The sequence below is a fragment of the Microcaecilia unicolor genome, chromosome 7 (assembly GCF_901765095.1).
Source record: "Microcaecilia unicolor chromosome 7, aMicUni1.1, whole genome shotgun sequence".
Taxonomy (NCBI): domain Eukaryota; kingdom Metazoa; phylum Chordata; class Amphibia; order Gymnophiona; family Siphonopidae; genus Microcaecilia; species Microcaecilia unicolor.
The window spans coordinates 418,648-439,378 of NC_044037.1; the positions used below are offsets into that span (position 1 = coordinate 418,648).

A 20,731-nucleotide genomic window follows, 5' to 3' on the forward strand; every position below is an offset into this window, starting at 1 on the left:
ATATCTTTATTACTTTAATGGAGATGGTCATTGAGTACTTGTCATTTTCAATTACTAGGGTACCAGTACATATTTAGTTTTTTGTCAAACAAGTGGTTGACATGTACAGTAGTGTAAGGTTTTGAGAATGCACAACCCTTCTCTCATTCTGTATTCTACTCGGTTCCTCTGTTTTGGTTTTTCCATTTCTGATGAGTGGATATGAAAACAAACTGATCTTATTGATTTTTATTTTCCTCGTGTTGCTTTTCCTTAGCGTCCCTCCGGACCGGCCCAGATTGTGACTGATGGATTGTGCAAGCCTTCCAGCAGGTGGAGACTGAGAATTCTGACTGAACAGAGTGAGCCAATAAGAGCCTTCGCTAGGTAGAGAAAGATCCAGTAATCTCAGTCTCCAGCAGTTGGAAGGTGGGGAATCCTTCAGTCTCTGAATTTCCCTTTTTTTTTTTTCCCTTCGCTTTGGTGAGTCCTTTTATTTTTTCCTTACTTCTGTGCTCCTGGGCTGTATAGATTAACTTGTTATCTGGAGGCTGAGGCCAGTGGGGACCTATTTCAGCTTTGGGGGTGTTACACCCAGATGGCTGGGTCCTTCTCTCCCCCCCCCCCCCCCCCCCCCCCACCAAATCCTACTTTTCACCGTCTTCATTGCTGTTTATTGAGCCTTAGCTTCTTCAGGGGAAGAATGTCTAGGCAGGGAGAGGCAGCCACTTCTCTTGGTAGAAAAGCTAACTAAATGTCAACAAAGTTTCTTTAAAAAAAAAAAAAAAGTTGCATCTTGGGGAATTGACCTTTTAAGTGTTTACAGGCATACTGGCTCTGTGCTTGTTTTTCGGCTGCTGTCTGTTCTTTCCTGCCAGAGTACCTAGTTACAAAAGAAAAAAGCACACCGCGGCTTCATCATGGCTGAGAAGCTCTGGCGCTGCTTAGTTTGTCAGTGCCGTGGTTTGGGCTCAAGTGGCACTTGTAAATTCTGCACTGCTGTCGATGGAACCCCGGAGTTAGGTCCTTCACAAGTGCACTCAGCAGCAGGCAATGAGGCGTTGAAAGAGGTCAACAGTCCCGATTTCGGTGGGGACGGTCACCATTTTGTCGGCCCCTGCCGGGCAGGCAGAGCAGCCTGTTCCTTTTCCAGTTCTTGCTCCCCAAGTTCTTTCGGAGGGTAATTCCCAGGTTAGAGGGTGGCTTTCACCCAGAATTTGTCCTACAAATGTACAAAGCCTTTATGCTGCAGCAGGCTTCCCCTTCTCCTGGGACTTCAGGAAAGAGACCCTCAGAGGGTCAGTTGGTAGCTGCTAAGCGAGCCAGAGACACATGGGCTCTGGAGGACCACCTAGGGTCTGACCCGGACTTGGACATGCCAGCATTAGAGGACCAGGATTTCTCTCAGGCAGGCAATTTTGGATGAGGATCCTGGTCCGGGGGATTCAGAAGCTGATCCCTTTATTCTTGGTGAGGATCCTTCTGTTCTTAGGATCTTTCACAAAGAGGACTTGCAGGAGTTAATTTCTTTGGTTTCCTTCATCTTGCGTTTTGAGGATTAAGATGCTCCTGCTTCAGAGCCACGCATGGTGGGCTTCATTAATCAAAGTGGTCTGTAAGCCAGGCTCTCCGAGGCGGACAAATCTCTCTTAAAACTGCCCATAGTGGATACAGTGGTTTCAGCGGTCACCAAGTGGAATACTCTGCCTGTTGATGGGGGACGGCGCTGAAGAACGTGCAAGACCGCTGTATGGAGGTGTTGCTGAAGAGTAGCTTCGATGTGTCGACCTTAGTTGTGCAGGTGGCCATCTGCGGTTCCCTAGTGGCCAGAGCGTGCTTTCAGTGGTTAGAAAGGATCCTTGATAGGTCTTGAATGATTTATTGGCCATTGATGCTGAGGTGGCTAAACTCAAGATGGGTTCAGGTTTTCTGGCCGATGCTTTGTATGATTTCTTGCGGGCTTCTGCCAAGTCTAATGGCCCTGGAAGTAACTGCGTGGAGGAGTCTTTGACTTCGAGGCTGGATGGCGGATGCGGCCTTGAAGTCTAAGCTCAGTAAGTTTCCCTTTCAGGGCTCCTTGTTGTTCGTGGAGGACCTGCATAAGTTGGTTTGTAGTTTGGGGGAAACTAAGGTCCTTAGACTTCCCGAAGATAGGCCTAAGTCCACTGGGCACAGCTTGTTTTCTGGTCGGGGTCGTGAATTTCATTGCTTTCGGGTGAATAAACAGGCTTATACTCAGAGATCCCAGTCCTTTTTGGGGAGCTCGCAGAGGGGGCAGAGACTTGGGGAGTTATTTCCAATCCTTCTCGTCCCTCACAATGAAGGTGTCCAGGCCCATCCTCTAGTGCCTGTGGGAGCATGTTTGATGCACTTTTATTTTTATTTATTTATAGCATTTGTATCCCACATTATCCCACCTTTTTGCAGGCTCAATGTGGCTTACAATTCATCGTGGATGCTGAACATAGAAAAGAATTTACATTTGGTTTTACAACAGGTATTGGTGCATGCTGGAGAGATACATGGTAATGGAAGTAGAAAAGAATAGACATATGTGTTAGCAGAGGTTTTGTGTGTATGATGGTGAGATACTTGATAGTGTTTAAGTTATGGGCATTAGGTACATGATAGTGAGAGCAAAAGGCATTAAAGAACGTTCCTGGATCTCTTAAAGAATGTAGTGTTACGCGTGTTGTCCATTGTGATATATTTTGTCGAAGAGAGAGGTTTTCAGGAGTTTGTGGAAATTGGTCATTTCGTGGCAGTGTGTTCCAGAGCTGTGTGCTTGTATAAGAGAAGGTTGGTGTATGCATTGATTTGTATTTCACGCCTTTACAATAGGGAGGGTGAAGGTTGAGGAATGTGCGGGAGGAGTTTTTTGCATTTCTTGGTGGTAGTTCTATTAGGTCTGACATGTAGGCTGGGGTGTCGCCATGGATGATTTTATGGATCAGGCGACCCTCAGGGGGAGGAATGCTGGCTTCGGCCTAACCCCTGGTAAGCCTTTCCTCAGCTGAGAGGTGCCCAGCTCTACCACTGGCTGCCTTTCAGGTGCTGTGGAGGACTTGCAGTTCATCTACTTATCCTTACAGCCTTCTCCGGGGTGACACCCAGGTCCACTCCGATCCACTCAGGACCTCCGCTCTAGGTGCCGCAGCTAACGGCGTGCGGGGCATTTTTCTCTTTACATCTAATCTTCTTCCCAGTTGCTAAAGTACCTGTCATTTATGGCCCCTATTCACATTCTCTTTCTAGCCCTGTCCCTTCCCAATCTTTTCCCTCACCCCCTACCTCTCTCCGCTACAGGAACTCACTGCCCATCCATCAACTTCATCACCTCACCTTCTCTCCTACCCTCTTCCTCCCTCTTGGCTTTTAATCTCCTCCTCTTTCTTCCCTCCATTTTGCCTTCCCCATTCCACCTAAATACCTCTCGCCTTCGACGCCTTCGTGGCCACACCTGTCCTACTCTCCTCCGCTCTCGTTTTACCTCCTTCTCTACTCTCAGCCGGTGACTCAATCCCAATCCTGGCCCCCCCTCACCAACTATTATCCCAACTCTACAGATCTCACTGCGACCTCTCTAACCTCATCTCTATTTCTCTACTCACCTCCTCTTCTCTGCCTTTCTCTTGCGCCCTATGGAATGCCCGCTCTATCTGTAACAAACCTCGCCTATATTCAGGACCTCTTTATCTCCGCGTCACCTCCATCTGCTCGCCATAACAGAAACCTGGCTCTGCCCTGATTGACTCTGCTTCAAGTCGCAGCCCTGTGCCATGGCAGTTATCTATTTTCACATACTCCTCGCCCTGCTAGTCGCGGGGGCGGTGTTGGACTACTTCTCTCTTCCTCCTCCAGATTTCAACCCCTTCTTCCACCTCAATCTCACTGTTTTTCCTCCTTTGAAGGCCACTCTATCTGCCTTTTCTCTCCTCTGCCTCTTCGAATAGCGGTCATTTATTGTCCCCCTGATAAGTCCCTTTCATCCTTTCTCAGTGACTTTGACGCCTGGCTTGCCTTTTTCCATAATCCTTCCTCCCCCTCTCTCATCCTTGGTGACTTTAATATTCCTGCTAATGATCCTTCCAACTCTTATATTTCCAAGTTACTCGCTTTAACGTCCTCCTTTAATCTCCAACTATGCTCCACCTCCCCCACTCATCAAAATGGTCACTGTCTTGATCTCATCTTCTCCTCCAACTGTTCACCCTCTAGTTTCCTTGCCTCTGATCTTCCCTTCTCTGATCACAATCTTATAACTTTCACACTTAAATCTCCTCCCTCCGGAGATCACGTGATGTGCTGAGGAGGGCGGCAGCAGGAAGCTCTCCTCTTAGGCCCCGTCCTTCCCCCCCACTCCACCAGCAACTGAAATCCTGACCAGAGCGAAATAAAATCGAAGCGGGAACCGGAGGGAGTGTATGGACAACTTTGTAACGCGCGGGGAACAAATAATGCCGGTGAAAACAGCGCGGAAAGAAACAGAATAGCCCCGCGCGGCGGAGTCAAAGATGGCCGCCAGCCCCACACCAGAGACTCCCGAGATAAAGTTTACTGCGCCGCAGCTACAACAACTAACCGAGGCGGTGCAGCAGGCGCTAGCCCCGCAGTTCCAACAATTATCAAGTCATCTCACGGCAGTGGAGTCAAAGCTAGAGGATACCACGCGACGCACCGGAGAACTAGAGCAGCGCGTATCGGCTGCGGAGGATGAGGGGACCGGAGCAACAGCTGAAATAAAAGAACTACGCGAATTGGTGAAAAAAACAGGCCCTGCAGATTGATGACCTCGAAAACAGGTCACGAAGAGAGAACCTACGGATCCTGGGCATCCCAGAGTCCGTCTCAGAACACCTACTGCCCAGCATCTTAGAGAAATGGCTGCAGGAGGAATTCGCTCTATCAGATGGAGCGGGGCCCTTGTGCTTAGAGCGGGCACATCGCGTGGGCAGAAAGCCGGACAGCACACAGAGGCCCCGAGTAGTCATGATTAAGGTGCACAATTTCATCCATAAAGTAGAAATTCTCAGAGGGGCGCGGCTCAAGAGAGACAAATTGACTTTTGAAAATTCTCCGGTTAAAATCTTTCAGGATTTCTCGATGTCTTTGCAGGAGAAGAGACGAAAATATGGACCAATATGCAAAACACTGGCTGAAGCAAACAAGAAATTTATGCTGGTATATCCAGCCACACTGCGGGTTCAACACCAGGACAAATGGCACTCATTCAAAACCGCAAAAGAGGCACAAGATTGGCTGACAGATTACCAAAGCCTAAAGCCTTGATGACAAAGCCTGATAGAACACAGATGGACATAAGCAGAACAATATGCAAGCCCAGGTGTTGGAGTCTTGATAAAGAATTTACAAGGCCGGATAATTCCCCGGGACGGTGAGAGTGGATGGGGAGGGGGGGGGGGGGGGCTACACATCATTGATCCTTTCTCTCCCTTTCCGGTATTAGTATTGGGAAGGGGTTGGAAGAGGGGATGGAGATAAGGGAATGGGATGGGTTAAGGGATAGAGGGGGGTGGGAAGGGAGGGATGGGAGGCAAGGGGGGAAGGGAGGAAGGCAGGAACAAGACTTGATAGGTAATAATAGAACACGACAGTTGGAGGAGGGAGAATACATTGTAGACCCCTTGAGAGTCCCTATAAACATTTGCTTGCGCGCCATGGGTGAGGTTGGGCACCTGAGGCACCCGGTATTTTCAGAACCGCGTAGTTCAATAAAAATAGAACAGAGCAATAGTTAAAGCTACACGTTTCGCCACATGGAACGTGGGTGGGATATCTACACCTGTCAAACGGGCAAAATATTATCAGCCCTTCAGAGGCACAAGCAGATATATGCTGCCTGCAGGAGACAAAACTAACAACACTGGAACATAGCAAACTAAAAAGACGATGGGTGGGAGAAGTTCACGCAGCATCCTCCGGGGACAGGAAAAGTGGCGTAGCAATATTAATCAGAAAGGGACTGGCTGCCAAATCCGAATTAATAGAGGCTGACAAGCAGGGTCGATATGTGGTAATACGGTTATGGCTACAGCAGAGAGAGTATTTGGTTTTAGGCTTATACGGCCCAAATACATATGATGCTAAGTTCTACATGAAGCTAATCCAGCTATGCCTCCCATACACAACTACACAGTTGATAGTACTAGGTGATTTTAACCTAGTGGCAGACCCCGCTAGGGACTGCTCAAATCCTAGAGGGGCACATAGAGGAGGGCCAAGAGCACATGCTTTGTCAGCTTTTCAACGCTCACTGTACCTGGTGGACGCCTGGCGCAAGCCTACACCCGGAAGAGCGTGATTACACACACCTATCTAGAGCCCACGGGACACTCTCAAGAATAGACTACATATTAGTGGCCCAAAACTCTATTTCCCTGGGTGGTTAACGCGGAAATAGGCCCGGAAGAGGTATCGGACCACGCAATAGTGTGGATTGATATAGAGGCCCCAAATTTCTATCAACAACAAAGGGGTTGGCGATTTCCAGCATATTTGAGCCGAGACAGAGAATTTAAAGAATTTATACAAAAGAAATGGGAAGATTACGCTCTCTATAACAAAGAATATAAGGATAAACCTGGGATCTTCTGGGAGGCCGCAAAGGTGGTATTGCGGGGCGAAATAATCGCATTTGCCTATGCGAGAAGGAAGAAACACTCCATAGCGATCTTGAGGCTAGAGCATAGTCTAAAGAAAGCCAAGTCACAGCTTATCAAACACCCGTCCACTAAAGCAAAAGAGCAGGTACAAGCCATACAAATAACCTTAAATACCTTACTCCACGAGCGCAGTAGTAGAGCATTAGCTTGGCAAAAATTCAAACTGAATAGGTATGGCAATAGGACAGGGGCAATGTTGGCGAGGCTGGTAACGGCTTGGGGACCCCGTAGACCCATAATTACCCTTAAAGATGACAAAGGAATTGTACACAATAAAAGTGAAAAAATAGCAGAAATCCTGACCAACTACTTCGCTTCCCTTTACACAGCCTCCCAGGATCCAGAGGACGAGGCTATTCGAAATTTTTTGGATAGGGCAGATATACCAAAACTAACCAAGGCAGAGATAGAGGCTTTGGCAGCTCCACTAGATATCAAAGAGATACAGGCAGTAATTAAATCCCTACCAACAGGGTCTGCCCCGGGACCGGACGGGTATTCAGGGGAATTTTATAAAATGCTGCCTAGCTCATCTTACCTTCCACTATGCGAGTATTTAGACCAGGCTGTCGGTGAGGGGAGGTTCCCACTGCATGCAAACTCTGCCCTGATCACATTGATATTGAAACCGGGACGCCCAGAGGACCAAGCGGGGTCCTATAGACCTATCTCCCTTTTAAATTTAGATCAAAAGATTTTGGCGAAGGTTTTAGCTAACCGATAGGCTGAGATTTTACCAAGGTTAGTGGGGGAGGAACAAGTAGGATTCATTAGGTCCAGGCAGGCAGCAAAAAACGTACGCAGACTCCTGTTGGCAATGGCTACAGGCCAATTGACAGAGACCCCAACAAATCTTTATTCAATCGATGCAGAAAAGGCATTCGATCAGGTGGGGTGGAAATACCTCTTTACAGTCCTTCAATATATGGGGTTTAATGGCTGGTTTTACAGGGCAGTGCAGACGCTTTACGCAGAACCCAGGGCCTCCATACTGGTGAATGGTATCAAAGCAAACCCATTCAAGATCCTAAGGGGGACAAGACAGGGCTGCCCACTCTCCCCAGCGCTATTTATACTATCACTGGAGCCACTACTGAGAGCATTAAAGAATATGGATGGAGTACCAGGAGTGCAGGTAGGGGGGAAGGTAGTCAAAACATTCGCCTTTGCAGACGACTTAATGGTAATCACAACACACCCATATAGAGCCTTGTCCAGGATGCTGGAGATAATGCAGAACTTTGGCCACCTCTCTGGCTTTACTTTAAATGCACAGAAGTCCTTGGCTTTGGAGGTATACCCTGCGCAAAATAAACCAGATGCCTCAACATTTTCTCTGACCTGGGCGGGAAACAAGATCAAATACTTAGGCACTTATATAACTCAAGATCTATCGAAACTATACCAAGAGAACATTACACCGCTGCTGGCTATCACGAGTTTGAAGCTTAGCCAGTGGGAAACCCTACCTCTGTCACTTATGGGTCGCATCTCACTATACAACATGATGATAGTGCCGAAATGGCTGTATATTTTCCAGACCCTACCACTATACCTACGCAGAGAAGATGAAAAATCACTGAACAAGAGGATCCAGCGGTTCCTCTGGAGAGGAAGGAAACCACGCATAGCGATTTCAACTTTGCAGATTCCACGTGAATTTGGAGGACTCGGGCTATTGAGTATACGCCATCTCTCGGTGGCCAGCGGCATGAGACATATCTCAGACTGGTACAGGACCTCCTCCGAGTTCTCAGACACAGAGCTAGAAATCTCCTTAACGAATGGAGTGCATTTTAGTAGCCTACTACATGGAAAAGGTGGGGAACACTTAGATGTTTTACAACGGTCGCATATACTTCCCACCGCAAAAGCGGTGTGGAAGTGGACTTGCAGATACCACCATTTTTCAAGCAACATCACTCCCTTCCTGTCCACATGTGGAAATCCACAATTCCCTCCGGGGGAACTACACCGTGCATTTCGGAGTTGGCAAAGCAAAGGCTTGGTATATATCTTACAGGTCCTAACGGAAGAGGGTCGGGTGAAATCCTTTAAAGATCTTCAAAGCCAGCATGCCTTACCAAATGGAGACTATTTCCATTATATACAGCTCAGTCATTACATAAACAGCCTGCCTAGGGAACACCTCACGGAGGATGTGCAAGAAGAACTTTCATCGGCTTATTCATAGCAGGCACAAACTAAAGTGCCAATGAAAATGCATCATAGGCATATAAGAGACATGATTATGGAAATAGACTATCAATCACTGGCCAAGGCGTGGAGTTTGGATTTATCAATTGAGATAACACCACAAATACTCAAGGATTATATATATTCGATTCAGAGATCTTCAAAATTGCTAACCTATAGCGAAATGGAATACAAGTTTGCGTTACGAACACATATTCCACCAAGGAGGGCATTCCATATGGGGGTCTCCCCTGACGGGGCATGCCCCAAATGCGCAGCTCCTGGAGCACTCTTGGGCCATATGTTTTGGTCCTGCCCACCAATTCAACAATTTTGGAAAACACTACAGCAAGCCATAACAGCAATGTGGGGGGCGACATGGCGGAGGGAAGCTAGACTGTTGTTTGGACAAGTTACAGCGATTAGACCCTATCCAGCAGGATTTAAGAGTTTTACACACAGAGCCACAGTAGTGGCGAAGAAAATTATCCTCCGAGAATGGATTACAAATAAAGCACCAACTTTACAACAGTGGCGTGGCAGCATGATGGACTTTATGAAATTTGAACGACGAATGGCAGAACTTCATCACGACTCCAGTTTTACAGAGAAAGATTTCTTCAGAATTTGGCATCCATTCTGGCAGACAATACCTAAGGGGGGCAGGACTCGAATTCTCAACCTCTAATGACTGATGACAAGAGACTATGACAAAAGTTAATCTAAGCATCCTCCCGGGGTTGGCTTTTGGGGGGGAGGGAAGGGGTTAGAAATAGGGGAGGAAATAGAAAGAGTTTGATTTGATTAAAAGTTATTCAGTTTAACTTAGTAGGTGATGATAAGGTTAGACAAGTTGGCATGTTTCCTAGAAATTTTGCTGTTTAGTACAAGTAGAGGAGATCAGTAGTAGAATAAGTAATGTGTGAGTGTATACGTTGGTACAAAGTAACAATGCATAAGTAACATGTAAATCACCTGAGAATATATGTAAAGGAATGATAACTTCCAATAAACAAATTTTGAAATAAATAAATCTCCTCCCTCCCAGTTCCGTCCTATCTTATCTAATTTATCCAGGAATCTTCACGATATTGACCCTTCATCTCTATCCTCCCATGTGTCAAACCTCCTCTCTACTGTGGCACCATCCACGTCTGTCAACAAGGCTGTTTCTTCTTACAGCAATACTCTATCCTCTGCCTTAGACACTCTTGCACCTTTGATGACCCGCCCTATAAGGTGTACAAAACCCCAACCTTGGCTGACCTCTAATATCCGCTACCTATGTTCCTGTACCCGCTCCGCCGAACGCCTCTGGTGGAAATCTCGAGCCCTTGCTGATTTCTTACACTTTAAGTTCATGCTGACCTTCTTCCAATCTGCTCTTTTACGTGCCAAACAGGATTATTATATCCAACTGATCAACTCTCTTGGCTCTAACCCTCGACTTCTCTTCACCACATTGAACTCTCTCCTCAAGGTGCCCCCTTCCCCAACTCCCCCTTCATTATCTCCTCAGACCCTTGCTGAATTCTTTCACAACAAGGTTCAAAAGATAAACCTTGCTTTCTCTACCTCACCACCTCTCCCTCCACTAGTCCGTTCTTCTCTCTCTCCTTTCCTGACGTTACTATTGAGGAAACTACACTTCTCCTTTCTTCCTCAAAATGTGTACCACCTGTTCCTCTGATCCCATTCCCACCCACCTTCTTAATGCTTCTCTCCTGCTCTTATTCCTTTTATCTGTCACATTCTCAACCTCTCACTTTCCACTGCGACTGTCTCTGCTGCCTTTAAACATGCTGTGGTCACACCTCTCCTTAAGAAGCCTTCACTCGACCCTACTTGTCCCTCTAATTACCGACCCATCTCCCTCCTTCCATTTCTCTCCAAATTACTTGAGCGTGCTGTTCACCGCCGCTGCCTTGATTTTCTTTCCTCACATGCTATTCTTGACCCACTACAATCTGGTTTTCGATCCTCTCCACTCAACCGAAACTGCGCTTACTAAAGTCTCCAATGACCTATTACTGGCTAAATCCAGATCTTTCCGCTGCTTTTGACACTGTCGATCACAGCATACTTCTCGATACCCTGTCCTCACTTGGATTCCAGGGCTCTGTACTTTCCTGGTCTCTTCTACCTCTCCCTCCGCACCTTTAGGGGCGGGATTTTACGGATGTTGTAAAAGAAAGAAACGACAGGTCTTGGCAATCTGCTGGATATGAGCAGAGAAGGAGAGAGAAGAGTCAAAGATGACCCCAAGGTTTCGAGCTGAGGAGACGGGAGAATGAGAGAGCCATCAACAGAAATAGAAAACGGGGGAGCGGGGAGGTGGGTTTGGGGGGGGGGGGGTGGAAATGAGAAGCTCGGTTTTGGTCATATTTAATTTCAGGTGGCGTTGAGACATCCAGACAGCAATGTCAGACAAGCACGCTGAAACTTTGGTTGGATGCAAGGTGAGATATCAGGGGTACAAAGGTAGATTTGGGAGTCATCAGCATAGAGATGGTAGGAAAAGCCATGGGATGAGATTAATGAGCCAAGGGAAGAAGTGTAGATAGAAAAGAGGAGGGGACCAAGAACAGAACCCTGAGGTACGCCGACAGGCAGAGGGATAGCAGTAGAAGAGGAGCCACCAGAGTGAACACTAAAGGTGCGGAGGGGAGAGGTAGGAAGAGAACCAGGAAAGGACAGAGCCCTGGAATCCAAGTGAGGACAGGGTATCGAGAAGTATGCTGTGATCGACAGTGTCAAAAGCAGCGGAAAGATCAAGAAGAATGAGGATGGACTATTGACCTCTGGATTTAGTCAGTAATAGGTCATTGGAGACTTTAGTAAGCGCAGTTTCGGTTGAGTGGAGAGGGCGAAAACCAGATTGTAGTGGGTCAAGAATAGCATGTGAGGAAAGAAAATCAAGGCAGCGGCGGTGAACAGCACACTCAAGTAATTTGGAGAGAAAAGGAAGGAGGGAGATGGGTCGGTAATTAGAGGGACAAGTAGGGTCGAGTGAAGGCTTCTTAAGGAGAGGTGTGACCACAGCATGTTTAAAGGCAGCAGGGACAGTCGCAGTGGAAAGTGAGAGGTTGAGAATGTGACAGATAAAAGGAATAAGAGCAGGAGAGATGGCATTAAGAAGGTGGGTGGGAATGGGATCAGAGGAACAGGTGGTACATTTTGAGGAAGAAAGGAGAAGTGTAGTTTCCTCAATAGTAACTTCAGGAAAGGAGGAAAGGGAATGAGGAAAAGGAGAGAGAGGGGAACGGACTAGTGGAGGAAGAGGTGGTGAGGTAGAGAAAGCAAGGTTTATCTTTTGAACCTTGTTGTGAAAGAATTCAGCAAGGGTCTGAGGAGATAATGAAGGGGGAATTGGAGGAGGGGGCACCTTGAGGAGAGAGTTCAATGTGGTGAAGAGAAGTCGAGGATTAGAGCCAAGAGAGTTGGTCAGTTGGATATAATAATCCTGTTTGGCACATAAAAGAGCAGATTGGAAGGAGGTCAGCATGAACTTAAAGTGTAAGAAATCAGCAAGGGCCCGAGATTTCTGCCAGAGGCGTTCGGCGGAGTGGGTATAGGAACGCAGGTAGCGGATATTAGAAGTCAGCCAAGGTTGGGGTTTTGTACGCCTTACAGGGCGGGTCATCAAAGGTGCAAGAGTGTCTAAGGCAGAGGATAGAGTATTGTTGTAAGAAGAAACAGCCTCATTGACAGACGTGGATGGTGCCACAGTAGAGAGGAGGTTTGAAATATGGGAGGATAGAGATGAAGGGTCAATATCATGAAGATTCCTAGATAAATTAGATAAGATAGGACGGGACTGGGAGGGAGGAGATTTAAGTGTGTGCCCATGTCAAAGGGCACACACTCATCTCTCACAAACTGTCAACAGACCAGAACATAATAATAACATATATTAAATGGACAGAAACACCATGGACCAATCACTACAAACTAAACCTATCCCTAAAATGGCGAAAGAAGGGTTCATACCGTATACAAGAACACACAGCGTACAGCACTAGAGGCCAAATAGGCTCGAAAACATTCTGGCAACAGATATACAATAACGAATGGACAGCACAAACGGACTCCATATACTACCTCCTAGAATGGGATAAAAGATGCAGAAGCATACTAGACAAAATAGCACCCTTACGAACAAGAACCTCAGGTAGGCATAACTCGATACCATGGTTCAACGATGAACTGAAAAAAACTAAAAACACAATCCAGGAATCTCGAACAAGCATGGAAAAAAAACTAAAGATGAACATACACTCAACACATCAAACAAATACAAAGAAACTACAAATACGCAATAAGACAGACCAAAAGGTCATACTGTTAAGCTAAAATAGGGCCAGATTACAAAGACACGAAGAAACTATACCAACTCGTGAACAAACTACTAGACATCACCTTGGTCACTACAACCAATACAGACATCCCATCTGCAGACAAACTTTAAATACTTCAATACAAACTGCTACTGTGATTTGTGATTGGATGCATGGCTTAATAAAGATGATTTAAATATAAATTGACTTGGGGAATATCTACTGCTTATTTCTGTGATAAGCAGCACAAAGTGTATTGAGTCTTTTTGGGATCTTGCTAGGTATTTGTAAGAGGATGCTGGGCTTGATGAATCTTTGGTCTGTCTCAGTGTGGCAATACTTATGTACTTATGATTTTATTTATTTTTTTGTTTGTTACATTTGTACCCTGTGCTTTCCCATTTATGGCAGGCTCAATGCGGCTTACATATTGTATACAGGTACCATTTGTACCTGGGGCAATGGAGGGTTAAGTGACTTGCCCAGAGTCACAAGGAGCTGCCTGTGCCTGAAGTGGGAATCGAACTCAGTTCCTCAGTTCCCCAGGACCAAAGTCCACCACCCTAACCACTAGGCCACTCCTCCACTCCTAGTTTTTTCTGGTCACACAAGGTGGGAGGTTGCTGCTTGATCCTAGACTGGAGGACCCTAAACAAATATTTTACAAAGCAATAGTTCAGGATGGTTTCCTTAAGCTCTCTCATTCCACTTTGTAGAAAAGGGGACAGGCTATAAAGGACATGTACCCTGACATACAGATACATCTTGGCCACAGCCAATATCTGCAATTTATTATAGGGAAACACCACTATCAGTACTGCATGGTGCTGTTTGGCCTCACGTGAGCATACAAAATATATAGTGGTTATTACAATAAAGGCTGGGGGGTGCACATGTTTTCCTTGCTGGACAATTGGCTGGCCAAGCATGCAACTCAGGAAAAAGGATCTATTCAACAATTTAGGTTCTAGAATTACTAGGGTTCATCATAAATTTTTATTTTTTTTATTTTTGTTACATTTGTACCCCGTGCTTTCCCACTCATGGCAGGCTCAATGCGGCTTACATATTGTATACAGGTACTTATTTGTACTTGGGGCAATGGAGGGTTAAGTGACTTGCCCAGAGTCACAAGGAGCTGCCTGTGCCTGAAGTGGGAATTTAACTCAGTTCCCCAGGACCAAAGTTCACCACCCTAACCACTAGGCCACTCCTCCACTCTTATCCCAAGTCCCATGTAAAGCTAACACAAAAACTGGAATCCATAGGAGATTTTCTTCCAGAGCAAAGAATAACCTTCCTCATTTCCCTTGTGGAGGAAATTGACAGAATCAGCAAGTTTCAGCTAGCCAAATGTTGAGCCATATCACTTTCAACATTCATATTGTTTCCTTGACATGTGGTAAGCTCATTGAACCTTATATACCCAGTGGACTTAGCTACAGGGAACTTCAGGACATCATGGCTGTCACCAGTCTTCCATGGGACTCTTCACTGGTAGATGAACCAATCCAATTTGGCAAAAAAGAATCCCTTTCCAAATTTCTCCAACTCAGGAAGCTAATGAAAGATGTGTCCAAGCTGGGCTGGGGAGCTCATGTAAATGGGCTTCACACACAGGGTGTATGGTCGTCTCAAGAGAGACTTCATCAGAAACTTCTTACAGATAAGAGCAATGTGGAACATTCTAATCGCTAGAAAAAATTATCAGAAGAAATATAAATAAGAATTTAGGCTGTCAGTGTAACAGAATTTAGGTACTTGGGGAAGGTATAAAGGGCAGTGGTAGGAACAGGATTTAAAAGGTTAGGTAAAAGACATGAGTAAGGAAAGAAATGTTTGGGTATGAGAATTTTTGTATGCTTATCCAAACAGTAGAAAGGAACTGAAGAGGAAGACAGCTAACCATTTGAGCTAGGCTAGTTGGTAATTATTACTACTACTACTTATCACTTCTATAGCGCTACAAGGCATACACAGTGCTGTACACCATACACGAAAAGACAGTCCCTGCTCAAGGAGCTTACAATCTAGTTATCTGTTAATAGTATGACATGAAGATATTCATGACAGCATGAATGAAATTTTCAAGTACTTCAGACTCTTGAAAGCAAGCCAGATTGATATGTGAATAGTTTGACTATATGAGCCAGAGATGATGGTTATTTGAACAATTTATCAAGTTTTCTGTAGTTCTTAATTTAAATAATTTTTTTTAAGGCAATTAGGTGAGGATTGCTTTAAACTTTTGCATATGAATCACTTCAGTTACTTTTTTGGTTGTTGGCAGATTAATGTTCTTCACAAGCCACCATATGAACATCCAAAGGACCTGAAGGCTAGTGAGGGGCGGCTGCGTGTGGGATATGTTAGTTCTGACTTTGGAAATCATCCAACCTCTCATCTCATGCAGTCTATACCTGGCATGCACAATCCAGACAAATTTGAGGTAAGAATGGTTTGTACAAATACAATAATGATCAAAGTGCACCCAGCATAACTGAACATAGTTCATTCTGTGATACTCCTATTATTTTGTAAGTTTCCTTCTCCGAGGACAAGCAGGCTGCTTGTTCTCACGACTGGGTGACGTCCGCAGCAGCCCCACCAACCGAAGAAGCTTTGCGGGCGGTCCGCACGCAGGGAACGCCCACCGCGCATGCGCGGCCGTCTTCCCGCCCGTGGCGTGACCGTTCCCGCCAGTCTTTTCTTTTCCGCGCCTGGAGAGAGTCGTGCGTCGCCGCTCTCAGTCAGCCCCGGAAAACCGTCGCGTTGTCCGCGAATTTTCGCTTATTTTCTGTTTTTTGTTGTCGCGCGCCTCCAAAATTAAAAAAAAAAAAAAAAAAGAGAACGTGCTGAATTTTTCCTCGTTTTCTAGCGGGGGCGTCGCGTTGCGGCCTTGTGGCCACGCGGTCGATTTATTTTTCGAGGTGTGATTTACCGCCACCATCGACGACTTTAACTTCGCCGACGCGATTTTTTCCGTCGATGTCCTTGAAGGTCCCGAGTGGATTTAAGAAGTGTGGTCGGTGCGGCCGGCCTATCTCGCAGACCGACACCCACGCTTGGTGCCTCGGGCCGGAGCACGATATCAAGTCGTGTTCTTTGTGTCTTGGTCTCCGGAAACGGACTCAGGTTGCGAGGCAAGTTCTTCGGGACCGTTTGTTTGGAACTTGCGCCGGCCCCTCGATGTCGACCTCGACGGCATCGGTATCGACGGCCGGTTCTTCGGTACCGGTATCGATGTCCGCAAAATCGGCACCGATGGCATCGACCCCAGGAGTACAGGTCCCATCGGCCCGCCGGTCCTCCGGTGACGGTAGGGGTGAGAGGCCACGTGGGCAATCGGCCCCAGTCACTCCCTCTGCTCATGGCCCTCGGGACCGAACCCTGTCTGACTCGGCTCCTCGAGATGGAGGGGGATCGACCTCCTCCGTTCCACCTGGTGCCGATGACGGGCATCGCAAGAAACAGAAGAAGCACCGTCATCGGTCCCCATCGGTGCGCCCGGCCCTCGGTGCCGGAGGGGAGTCGACGCTGAAGCGTCCACGTCGGGAGGAAAGGTCCCCTCGGTAGTGGAGGTACCGACGCGTCAGGGTCCCAGCACTTCGGTGCAGTCTCCTGGACCCGAGCAGCTTCCGGCACTGACGCCTCTACCGGCCCCCCCGTCTTTCCCGACAGCGGGCCTGGTCGAGTGCCTCCGAGCCATCCTTCCGGGGATCCTGGAAGGGCTGATGCGCCAGGCTGTGCTGGCGCCGGGGGTGCTTGCGCCCTCGGTGCCGTTGACTGTGGCGCCGGCGAGCTCCAGCCCGGTGCCGAGGCCTTCGACACCGCCGCCGCTTGCGGCGCCGGTCTCGACCGCCACGCAGGTGGAGTCCCCGTCGATGGAGGGGAGGGAGCTTCGTCCTCGCCGGCGCGGGAGTCCACCGCTCGACGACACCGAGGCCTCGGTGCCTCGACGTCGAGCCGGGCCCGGTTGAGGACTCAGCTGCATGAGCTTATGTCCGATACCGAGGAAGAGGCCTCGTGGGGGGAAGAGGAGGACCCCAGATATTTCTCCTCAGAGGAGTCTGTGGGCCTTCCCTGTGACCCCACGCCTTCACCAGAGAGGAAGCTCTCGCCTCCTGAGAGCCTCTCCTTTGCCTCCTTTGTCAGGGATATGTCTATATGCATTCCCTTCCCCGTGGTCTCTGTGGATGAGCCGAGGGCTGAGATGCTCGAGGTCCTCTACTATCCATCTCCACCTAGAGAGTCCTCCACGGTGCCGTTGCACAATGTCCTTAAGGAGACACACCTTCGGAACTGGATGCGACCATTGTCCAATCCCACCATTCCCAAGAAAGCAGAGTCCCAGTACAGAATTCACTCGGACCCAGAGTTAATGCGGTCCTAATTGCCTCATGACTCGGCGGTCGTGGATTCTGCTCTCAAGAGGGCACGGAGTTCGAGGGATACCGCCTCGGCGCCCCCGGGGCGGGAGTCTCGCACTCTGGACTCGTTTGGGAGGAAGGCCTACCAATCTTCCATGCTCGTGACCCGCATCCAATCTACCAGCTCTACACGAGCATGCACATGCGGAACAATGTGAAGCAACTGGCGGACCTGGTTGACAAGCTCCCGCCGGAGCAGTCCAGGCCTTATCAGGAGGTGGTCAGGCAGCTGAAGGCGTGCAGAAAGTTCCTGTCCAGGGGTATCTATGACACCTGTGACGTGGCATCTCGTGCTGCGGCCCAAGGTATAGTGATGCGCAGGCTCTCATGGCTGCGTGCCTCTGACCTGGACAACCGCACCCAGCAGAGACTGGCCGACGTCCCTTGCCGGGGGGATAATATTTTTGGTGAGAAGGTCGAGCAGCTGGTGGACCCAACTGCATCAGCGGGAAACCGCCCTCGACAAGCTCTCCCACCGGGCGCCTTCAGCATCCACCTCAGCAGGTGGACGTTTTCCCGGGCCCGGCAGGCTGTGCCCTATTCTTTTGCCAAGCGTAGGTACACCCAGCCGGCCCGAAGGCCTCGTCAGGCACAGGGACAGCCCCAGCGCGCTCGTTTCTCGTCAACAGCGTGCGCCTAAGCAGCCCCCTGCGCCTCCACAGCAAAAGCAGGGGACGGGCTTTTGACTGGATCCACGGGAAACATAGCCGCCCTCAAAGTGTCCGTACCGGACGATCTGCCGGTCGGAGGGAGGTTAAAATGTTTTCACCAAAGGTGGCCTCTCATAACCTCCGACCAGTGGGTTCTCCAAATAGTGCGGTGTGGATACGCCCTGAATTTGGCCTCCCTTCCACCAAATTGTCCTCCGGGAGCTCAATCCTTCAGCTCCCATCACAAGCAGGTACTTGCAGAGGAACTCTCCGCCCTTCTCAGCGCCAATGCGGTCGAGCCTGTACCACCCGGGCAAGAAGGGCTGGGATTCTATTCCAGGTACTTCCTTGTGGAAAAGAAAACAGGGGGGATGCGTCCCATCCTAGACCTGAGAGGCCTGAACAAATTCCTGGTCAAAGAAAGTTCAGGATGCTTTCCTTGGGCACCCTTCTGCCAATGATTCAGAAAAACGATTGGCTATGTTCCCTGGATTTAAAGGATGCATACACTCACATTCCGATACTGCCAGCTCACAGACAGTATCTCAGATTCCGCCTGGGCGCACGGCACTTTCAGTATTGTGTGCTGCCCTTTGGGCTCGCCTCTGCCCCATGAGTGTTTACAAAGTGCCTCATGGTGGTAACGGCGTATCTACGCAAGCTGGGAGTGCACGTGTTCCCATATCTCGACGATTGGCTGGTCAAGAACACCTCGGAGGCGGGAGCCCTCCGGTCTATGCAGTGCACTATTCAACTCCTGGAGCTGCTGGGGTTTGTGATAAATTACCCAAAGTCCCATCTCCAGCCAACACAGTCTCTGGAATTCATAGGAGCTCTGCTGAATACCCAGACGGCTCGGGCCTTCCTTCCCGAAGCGAGGGCCAACAACCTCCTGTCCCTGGCTTCGCAGACCAGAGCGTCTCAGCAGGTCACAGCTCGGCAGATGTTGAGACTTCTGGGTCATATGGCCTCCACAGTTCATGTGACTCCCATGGCTCGTCTTCACATGAGATCTGCTCAATGGACCCTAGCTTCCCAGTGGTTCCAAGCCACCGGGAATCTAGAAGATGTCATCCGCCTCTCCACCAGTTGCCGCACTTCACTGCTCTGGTGGACCGTTCGGACACAATTTGACCCTGGGACGTCCATTCCAAATTCCGCAGCCCACGAAAGTGCTGACGACGGATGCATCTCGCTGGGGTGGGGAGCTCATGTCGATGGGCTTCACACCCAGGGTCCTGTGGTCCCTCCAGGAGAAAGATCTGCAGATCAACCTCCTGGAGCTCCGAGCGATCTGGAACGCACTGAAGGCTTTCAGAGATCGGCTGTCCTGCCAAATTGTTCAAATTCGGACAGACAATCAGGTTGCAATGTATTACACCAACAAGCAGGGGGGCACCGGATCTCGCCCCCTGTGTCAGGAAGCCGTCGGGATGTGGCGTTGGGCTTGCTCCGAGCGATCTGGAACGCACTGAAGGCTTTCAGAGATCGGCTGTCCTGCCAAATTGTTCAAATTCGGACAGACAATCAGGTTGCAATGTATTACACCAACAGCAGGGGGGCACCGGATCTCGCCCCCTGTGTCAGGAAGCCGTCGGGATGTGGCGTTGGGCTTGCCAGTTCGGTATGCTCCTCCAAGCCACCTACCTGGCAGGTGTAAACAGTCTGGCCGACAGACTGAGCAGAGTCATGCAACCGCACGAGTGGTCGCTCCATTCCAGAGTGGTACGCAAGATCTTCCGAGAGTGGGGCACCCCCTCGGTGGAACCTTTTCGCCTCTCAGACCAACCACAAGCTGCCTCTGTTCTGTTCCAGACTACAGGCACATGGCAGACTAGCGTCGGATGCCTTTCTCCTCCATTGGGGGGACCGGCCTCCTGTACGCTTATCCTCCCATACCTTTGGTGGGGAAGACCTTACTGAAGCTCAAGCAAGACCGCGGCACCATGATTCTGATCGCGCCCTTTTGGCCCCGTCAGATCTGGTTCCCTTTTCTTCTGGAGTTGTCCTCCGAAGAACCGTGGAGATTGGAGTGTTTTCCGACTCTCATTTCGCAGAACGACAGAGCGCTTCTGCACCCCAACCTTCAGTCTCTGGCTCTCACAGCCTGGATGTTGAGGGCGTAGACTTCGCTTCGTTGGGTCTGTCTGAGGGTGTCTCCCATGTCTTTGCTTGCCTCTAGGAAGGATTCCACTAAAAAGAGTTACTTTTCAAGTGGAGGAGGTTTGTCGTTTGTGTGAGAGCAAGGCCCTAGAACCTCGTTTTTGCCCTGCACAGAACCTGCTTGAATACCTTCTGCACTTATCAGAGTCTGGCCTCAAGACCAACTCAGTAAGGAATCACCTTAGTGCGATTAGTGCTTACCATTATCGTGTGGAAGGTAAAGCCATCTCTGGAGAGCCTTTAGTCGTTCGATTCATGAGAGGCTTGCTTTTGTCAAAGCCCCCTATCAAGCC

At 48.7% G+C, this 20,731-nt stretch overlaps 1 protein-coding gene across 4 annotated transcripts in view; it reads left to right on the forward strand.

Moving 5' to 3' along the window:
* OGT (O-linked N-acetylglucosamine (GlcNAc) transferase) overlaps positions 1 to 20,731 on the forward strand; it is a 257,459-nt gene that overhangs the window by 134,881 nt on the left and 101,847 nt on the right. For all 4 annotated transcript variants that reach the window (XM_030208828.1, XM_030208829.1, XM_030208830.1 and 1 more), the window contains one exon: positions 15,486 to 15,644. In XM_030208828.1, coding sequence (XP_030064688.1) covers positions 15,486 to 15,644 — 159 coding nt within the window. The remainder of the gene's footprint in view (positions 1 to 15,485; positions 15,645 to 20,731) is intronic.